Source organism: Lathyrus oleraceus, chromosome 2, assembly GCF_024323335.1.
Source record: "Lathyrus oleraceus cultivar Zhongwan6 chromosome 2, CAAS_Psat_ZW6_1.0, whole genome shotgun sequence".
NCBI classification, from domain to species: Eukaryota; Viridiplantae; Streptophyta; class Magnoliopsida; order Fabales; family Fabaceae; genus Lathyrus; species Lathyrus oleraceus.
This window is the reverse complement of record NC_066580.1, coordinates 488117559-488126694: the sequence shown is the minus strand read 5'-3', so window position 1 is coordinate 488126694 and position 9136 is coordinate 488117559. Positions and strand designations below refer to the sequence as shown.

General features: G+C 34.8%; 1 protein-coding gene across 1 annotated transcript; it reads left to right on the top strand.

The window, feature by feature from the left end:
- The first annotated feature begins 6006 nt into the window (after positions 1-6006).
- LOC127123907 (cation/H(+) antiporter 15) lies at positions 6007-9136 on the top strand. Its single transcript, XM_051054082.1, has 3 exons — positions 6007-6528; positions 6764-7759; positions 7862-9136. Exons 1-3 carry the CDS (start codon positions 6301-6303, stop codon positions 9134-9136), a joined length of 2499 nt encoding a protein of 832 aa, XP_050910039.1. The 5' UTR covers positions 6007-6300.

Below are 9136 nucleotides of genomic sequence, written 5' to 3'. Positions count from 1 at the left end.
AAGAGGAGGAAGAACCAAGTGGATTCACATTGAGATCAAGCCAAATCACTGCTACCCGAAGGTGATTTTTCCAAACTTTAAACCTTCGATTCTCACTCAATTCTCCTCTATTCTATTTGATTATTGATTGTCTGAAGTCCTATCAATATAGGCAACAAGATTGAGTTGCTTTGAGGCCAAGTCGAAGCAACTCATATCGTGTACCTCAAAATTCAATTCCTCATATCTCTCAATATATTTGGAATTGGACAAAATTGAGGCCAGATTTGAGCTCCTGAGCTTTTTCTCTTTAAAATAATGTCCTTAGTTTTCATTTTCTAAATGGTTAAGGGTGGACCAGTCCGATGAAGTCCACCGGAGAAGACAACCGGAGCTAGGGCTCCGGTGATATGGTGACGTGTCTCTAACCATTTGATTTATTTAAAATGTTTTAATCATGGCACTTGGTTCTAATTACCACGCGTGTGGCGCATTGACTTGGTTCCACCATGTCCCCTATGCGTGTGACCATCAGATCTGCCACCTCAATTAATGAGAGAGATCTGATGGCCCTTGTTTTTTTGTATTTTATTTTATTTTTTGATTTTCTTTTAATTACTTCAATTTTGTTTAATTCATAATAATTTTATTTTTAATCCAAAAAATATGGGACTTTCACCAAAAATATTTAAATATTTTTCTTTTCCATATTCTGAATTAAAATAATTTTTTGAATTAATTTTGATATTTTTTGTAAATTAAATGATTTTGGAATTGTTTTTAAATATTTTAAAATACTTATGACTTTCCAAAAATTGTGAAATTTTCTGTCTAAGGTCCCTTGACCTTGTTTGACCTAGGATAAATCCTTTGGCCATTTATTTGGTGTTTTGAAGGGATTTGAGGGTTTGTCCATTCAAAATTGCATTTTAATTTGATTTTTAATTGAATAATATGTTTAAAAATTATGTTGAGCCATTTTTATGGTCTTGTGATGTTTGACTTTCTGTTTGGGCCTTAGTCATGGTTGATTTGACTTTTGTATAATCAATACCATTAGATTTAGGGGATTGATAAAATGTACATTTCATCTCCCAAAATGAATGAATAATATTGATCAAATGAAATTCCTCTCATGATCAATTTGGGTTTCTATTTCCCCTTCCCTCTTCATCTTCATCCTCATTCTTCCTCAATCCATCATTGACCAATGAAATCTCTTCATGTCTAATACTAGTTGATTGATCAATGACCTTGTGTCAGATGAATCAACATGAGCCAGACTAAGATAGGTTCTTCCCCCATTTCTTTTAGTGTGTGATATGTTTTAGGAGTTTGGTTCTTTGTACCAAATCTCTAACATGCATTAACACCTATATTTTTACTGGCCAGTCTCAGATAGTTGTGACTTCTACATAAGTCCAATTATGATTGCTTAACATAGAGCTAAATTTGATCAAGAAGGCATAACATTCTAATAAGTGAGATTGTAAGTCTCCCATTCTTCATGGCATTGTGTGAAAACTTAACCTTTTTTTCCTTTCATGAGAGTTAGTGGCATACTTGTTGAATTATCCAAGTTAGAGCCCTTCTCATGGATGATGTCTTGGTTCAAGGATTCATACTTGTGAATGAATGGTTGAGTGTTCTCCAAAGAATGGCTTAACCAATTAAAACTCCTCATTAACATTTGACTAACACTTGACTAAATTTTATTCATATTGCTTTATTTTTCAAGTCATTTACTTTATGCAATTTAAATTTCAGTACATTTATCATTCATCTGCCATTTATATTTCATGCAACCTATTTATGCTTCAGTTCTTTTCACTTTGTTCACTTGAGCCATATCTTGTGGTTGTATATATTATTTGTTTGTTTTGATTTTGTTTGTGGTCTTAGGACCTTAAAATACATAATAACAACAAAAACCTTAAAAAACATCTTGGTGGACTGTTGGACTTGATCTGAATTTTTGGACTTAGGATATGCAACTTCCTTTTGCTTTAAGGACTTGGCCAATGCCACTATCTAAGACTGAGTTATCCTTGCCTATACCTTTCATATGATACAAGAGCCCTGATGGACTTTGACTCATCTGTCACTTTGACTTTGTGCTTACTTGTTATACTGTTATTATTGCCTATGTCGGATGATTATTCATTTGATGCATTATAAGAAATGGAAGACTGTTAGCTATTGGTTTGCTTACTTGGATATTCTGGCTATCTTTATTTGATGTCATGGTCTTCATATGGTTTGTTTGGATATTGATTATGCTTGTTGCTTGCTAAAGTCCAAAGGGAAAATGAGTTTTTATATGACATTCTTGTCTGTTGGATTGCATCTCATTGGTCAGATATTTTCAACTCTTAACTTTTAATTTTTGTCCAGGGTAGTCCTTTCATCTCCTTCCACTTCTTTAATTTTAAAATCTCTCCCTATTTTCAAAAACTTTCTTTGCTTGTAAATTTCAAACTTGGACATGTTTTAATGATTAGAAACTTTGGTCTTATGCCATTGAATTTTTCAAACTTTTTTTAAAATCAAACTTGTAAATAAGCTTAACCATATTGACTTAAATTTAAAAAGACAAAAAGAACTAACAACCCATTCAAATCTTTGTCCTTTTGTGCCTTTTCACTTAAACTTTGATTAAAATCAATTCACTAACCTTTTTGAAATTTTTACCACGAACTACGGGGTTTTGATCCCTCATTTTTAGGTTGGTACGTAGGCATAAGATCGAAGGTCTTGTCAAACAAAAAAATATAATTAATGAATTCTTTTCTCATCCCATCACTCTATATTTTTATCAAACATCATTTAGACTAAATCACTTGCACAAAAAAAAGGGCTCCCTAGGAGTACTTAGGACACTTTGGGTGTTAACACTTCCCCTCTGTGTAACCAACCCCCTTACCTGTAATCTCTGACATTTTATTAGTTTTGATTTGAAAACTTCTTATCTTTGGTTTTTGTTCGTACTTTTGCCTTTTTCCTTTTGAAACAATAAAAGCGCGGCGACGACTCTGGTTTTATTGACGTCAAGTTTATCCATAGCTTGATGGTCATGAATTTACCGCTAAAGGTGATATTTCTTAAAACTAAATTAGAAGCTAAACAAAGCATTATTCATTTCATTGCATCTATAGAAAATCAATTTAATACTAGCCTGGAATGCTTTAGATCTGACAATGGTTCAAAAAAATTGTCTCTCAATGAATTTTTTATTTCTAAAGGCATTAGTCATCATAAATCTTGTGAAGAAACCCTCAACAAAATGTGGGAGGTGGAAATAAAGCATCAACATATATTTAATATAGCTAGAGCCATAACAATTCATTATAATGTTACCTTAGATTTGTAGAATTTTAGTATTCAACATGATGTTCATTTGATCAATAGAATCCCTAGTCCTTTACTCAAATCTAAGTGTCCTTACGAGATTCTATTTAAAGCATTTCCCATTCTCATTCATCTGAAAATATTTGGCTGTCTTTGTTTTGCCACAAAACTCCAAGCTCATAGAACCAAGTTTGAACCTAGGGTAAGAAAAACAATATTTATTGGCTTTAAAGATGGTACTAAGGGCTACATACTTTATAACCTTAAATCTCATGACTTGTTTGTATCAAGAAATGTTATTTTCTATGAAACTTTCTTTCCCTTCAAAAGTAAAATCATAAAATATCTTGTGTTTATCCCTAAACTAATGGACATTCCTCTATTAATTGATTATGATTCACCACCCCGCACAACTCTAATGGTTGATTGTCTTTCACCTGCTGCTGAACTTGGCCATACTCTTTCTATACCTGATAGTTCCAGCAAGTTTCCTAACCCTGTACGCGATAGTTCCATCCTGTTTTCTAACACTGCTGACCTTTCTCATGTCATTTTTTATCATGACCCTAACTTTGTCCTAGAGATTATTAATAACAGGTTGGACCATTCAGACCCTCAACTTCATACTTCTACTCAACTTATTCTTTCACTCAGGAAATCTATCAGGTCCAAACAACCTCCTGGTTTTCTTAAAGACTACCATTATAGTCTCCTTCCTCATTCATCCAACAATATCTCATCTAACTACTATATCCCATATTTATATCCTCTCTATAATTTCTTGTCTTATGACAATCATGCTCATACTTACAATTTTTTGTTGTTGCTCGATTTCTTCCATACCTGAGCCAAGGACCTACCTATAAGCTTCTAAACTTGACTATTGGAAAAATGAAATGTATGCTGAGATAACTGCTCTTAAGGATAACCATCATGGATCTTCCTGTAGATAGAACTCTAGTTGGTTGTAAATTGGTTTACAAGATCAAGTATCATCCAAATGGCTCTATAGAGAGATACAAATCTAGGTTGGTAGCTAAGGGATACACTTAATTAGAGGGTGTTGATTATATTGAAACATTATTTCATGTTGCTAAGATTATTACTGTAAAGGTTTTATTGTCTCTTGCAACTATCAAGAATTTGTACCTTGAGCAACTTGATGTCAATAATGCTTTCCTTCATGGAGATCTAAATGAGGAAATGTATATGTCTCTCCCTCCTGGATATGAAATTGTTGGTTCCAACAAGGTTTGTAAGCTCAACAAATCCATGTATGGCCTGAAACAAGCAAGTAGGCAATGACATGCTAAGCTCTCTTGTGTTTTACTTTCTCTAGGTTACACACAATCTAAGGTTGATCACTTCCTTTACACAAAGCACGCTTCTCATAGCTTCATTGCACTATTAGTGTATGTTGATAATATTGCCTTAACAGGCGATTCCATCAATGAAATCAATAATGTCAAATCTTTCTTACACCACAGGTTTCACATTGAGGACATTGGTCAGCTGGGATACTTTCCTGGCCTTGAAATTGCTCGATTCATCTCTGAAAATTTTCTCAATTAAAGAAAATACGTCTTAGAACTACTTGAAGATACATGCTTTCTTGGAGTTAAGCCCGCTTCTACTCCTATTGATCCTACCTTGAAGCTCTCTTCAACAAATGATGTTCCATTGGATGATCCTTCATCTTATCGCAAACTCATTATTCGGTTGTTATACCTCACGAATACGCGTCCTGGCATTTCGTTTTCAGAACAACACCTTAGCCAATATGTTGTCAATCCATTTGTTTCTCATTACAGAGCTGTTACTCATGTCCTCAGATACTTGAAGGCTTTTTCTGCATAAGGCATCTTATTTTCTAGTTCAAGCCAACTCAAGCTGCATGGTTTTTCTGACTCCGACTGGGCCAGATGTCCAGATTCTCGGAAATCTGTTACTAGATATTGTGTTCTACTTGGAAATTCCTTAATCTCGTGGCGCTCAAAGAAACAAAATACGGTATCTCGAGCATCTACATAGGCAGAATATCGGGCATTGACATCCTTAACTTGTGAGATATAATAGATATCTCATCTTTTTGCAGCTTTCAACATTGAGTATTAAGCTCCCGCCTCCTTATATTATGATAGTAAATCAACCATTTACCTTGATCATAATCCCACTTTTCACGAACGCAGCAAACACATTGAGCTCGACTGTCATGTAATTCAGGAGAAGTTGCAGTCCAAGTTGATTCATCTCCTACATGTCCATTCTAATTCTCAATTGGCTGATGTTTTAACCAAACCATTACAGACCCCTTTTATTTTGTTTCTTTTTGTCCAAATTAGGATTATGTAACATACATATTCCAACTTGTGGGGAGGTATCAACCTAACTAATCAAGTTAACACAAATTAGTTAGGAAAATAGTTAGTAATGATTAGGATAATTCACTTATTTCCTATTTTACCCTTTATATATATATATATATATATATATATATATATATATATATATATATATATATATATATATATATATATATATATATATATATATATATATATATATATATATATATATATATATATATATATATGACTAACACCCCGAGTTTCCAAAAATAGAAAACTACAAATAAAACATGATAACCTTAAAAAATTCTATTCTTCATTTGGGATTTATAGGCATGGAGGGATCAAAGCTAACTTACCTTTATCCCTTTCATCTTGTTCATTTTTTTCTCCAGAATTAAGAACACAAGCAATGGGTTTCTTCACCTTTCTTTTTCACCAAGTTTCTTAATAAAATCACATATTTTAGAAAGAAAGGTAAAGATAAAATTAATTATTCAATTAATTAATACCTCTTGTGATCATCAAAATAAAAGGTAAAACCTAGGATTTTTTTTATCACAATTAATGCTTGTGTTCTTAATTTGACATTATTGTTATAGTTTATTTAGATATTTGGTGCAAAATGGAGAAGAACACAACAATGTTAACACCTTCAAATGTTTCGGATACTACATTGATTTGTTATACACCATCCATGGCAACAACAAATGGTATATGGCAAGGAGATAACCCTTTGAATTATTCTATCCCTCTCTTCATTTTGCAATTAACCTTAGTTGTTCTTGCCACACGATTCTTCGTTTTCATCCTAAAACCGTTTAACCCTCCTCGTGTCATTGCTGAAATCTTGGTAACTTCTTTTCTCTCTTCACCTTCTTTTCTAATTATTACATGCATGCACATGAGCTATGAAGCACAGACACTATAACACACCACTGACACGACGCTAGTGTCGGTGCATGTGTCTGACACGGATACGGATAGTAGTTGGTGCTACATGGCATATGAGTTTTAATTAGTATGATACTACTAAGTTAGTTATGATATACTTTTTAACAATCAATCGTTTGATGATATGTTTATAGGGTGGATTGTTTTTGGGGCCATCCGTGCTCGGTAGAGACGAAACCTTTGCAGATATTGTATTTCCTCTAAAAAGTGCTGTGGTTTTAGAAACTATGGCGAATATAGGTTTGATATACTTTCTGTTTCTAATTGGCTTAGAGATGGATATGTCTATTGTGAAACAGACGGGAAGAAAGGCGATGTCGATTGCCATTGCTGGTATGATACTGCCCTCGATTGTTGGTGTTGGAATATCAGTTGTTTTGAATGATATAGATGAAAGTGTAAATGAATTTAGTTATGTTCTCTATCTTAGTATTGTTCTATCTGTTACTTCATTTCCCGTGCTCGCGCGAATACTTACCGAGCTTAAACTCATCAACACGGAGTTAGGAAAGCTTGCCCTTTCGACTTCCCTCGTCAACGATGTGTTTGCTTGGGTTTTACTAGCTCTAGCTATTGCTTTATCGGAGAAAAACGCATCAACATTGGCTTCTGTTTGGGTTGTTGTGTCCAATGTTTTCTTTGTTAGTTTCTGTTTCCTTGTTGTTAGGCCATCTGTGGCTTTGTTGATCAAGAACACTCCGGAAGGGAAACCGTTTAGCAAGTTCCAAATATGCGTTGTGCTTGTTGGCGTTATGGTTTCGGCTTTTATTACAGATGTTATTGGAACACATTCGATTTTCGGAGCTTTTGTTTATGGGTTAGTGATTCCAAGTGGTCCTCTTGCAGCTGCTATAATCGAAAAGCTTGAAGACTTTGTTTCAGGGCTTTTACTACCTCTTTTTTACGCTATTAGCGGACTTAAGACTAATGTTATGTTAACACACGGAGGTCGTTTTTGGGCATTTGTATTCACAATCGTTCCTCTCGCTTGTTTTGGAAAGATCGTCGGTACTCTTCTGATTTCAATCCTTTTTGACATACCAACTCGCGATGGCATTGTTCTTGGTTTTCTTATGAACACCAAAGGTCTTATTGAAATGATTGTGCTCAATATTGGGAGAGAACAAAAGGTAAAACAAATCAATTTTGGTTTATTGTTATTATCAATGTAAATTCCTTTCTCTCCTATGAATTTGAAATATCATACATTGTGATTTGTGATATTTTTGCAGGTCTTAGGTGATGAAATATTCTCGATTATGATTATTGTAACACTTATAATGACGGCGATAATTTCACCTATTGTGACATTAATCTATAAGCCGAGGAAAATACTCATGCCTTATCGAAAGAGGTCGATACAAAGTTCAAGAGTTGATGCAGAGTTAAGGGTTCTGGTGTGCATTCATTCTCCTAGAAATGTTCCTACAATAATAAATCTTTTAGAAGCTACAAACCCAAACAAAATGTCTCCAATATGTGCTTATGTGCTCCATTTAGTCGAACTCACCGGTCGAGCTTCCGCCATGCTTTTCGTCCATGCCACTAGACAAACAGGAGGTCCAGCACTCAACAAAACACAAGCACAGACCGAACACATCATCACCGCGTTTCGTAACTTCGAGGAGCATGTTAGTTACGTCATGGTCCAACCTTTAACCGCTGTTTCGCCTTACTCCACCATGCATGAAGACATAAACAATTCGGCCGAGGAAAAACGCGTAGCCACCATCATCATTCCTTTTCATAAACAACAAACAGTTGACGGAGACATGCTAGAAACAAATCCAGCATTGAGAATGGTGAACCATAATTTACTACAAAGTGCTCCTTGTTCGGTCGCAATTCTTGTTGACAGAGGCCTTAACGGATCCAGCCGGTTAACTTCAAATAAATCGTCTCATCAGGTGGCTGTGTTATTCTTCGGCGGATCGGATGATAGGGAATCATTATCCTATGGATGGAGAATGTCAAGGCATCCAAGAGTTAAGCTCACTGTGATGCATTTCATTCAAAGAAAAGACGCGGACGATGATCAAGTGGACGATCAAAGAAGTTTGATTTCAAACAAACTAGACCAAGAGTGTATAAATGATATGAAAATGATAGCGGCGAATGATGAATCAGTGAACTACATAGAAAAAGTCGTGAGTAACGGGGAGGAAACAATCACGACGATAAGAGAAATGAACAATTTCAACGATCTCTTGATAGTTGGGAGAAGTCATGGAAATTCTTCGGCATTAACTGAAGGTTTGACGGATTGGAGCGAATGTCCCGAGTTAGGAGGCATCGGAGATTTGCTAGCTTCTTCAGATTTTGAAACAACAGCTTCAGTGCTTGTTATGCATCAATATGTTGGACAAGGACCAGATGGAGAGGATGTTTTTGCAGGTGAAAGACCATGGCAATCAAGTGAGAATTTTAATAACATGAGACAACAACATAAGGGAAGATATACTGATAAAATAATGGGGACAAATTCTCAAACATCACAGTTTTTATAA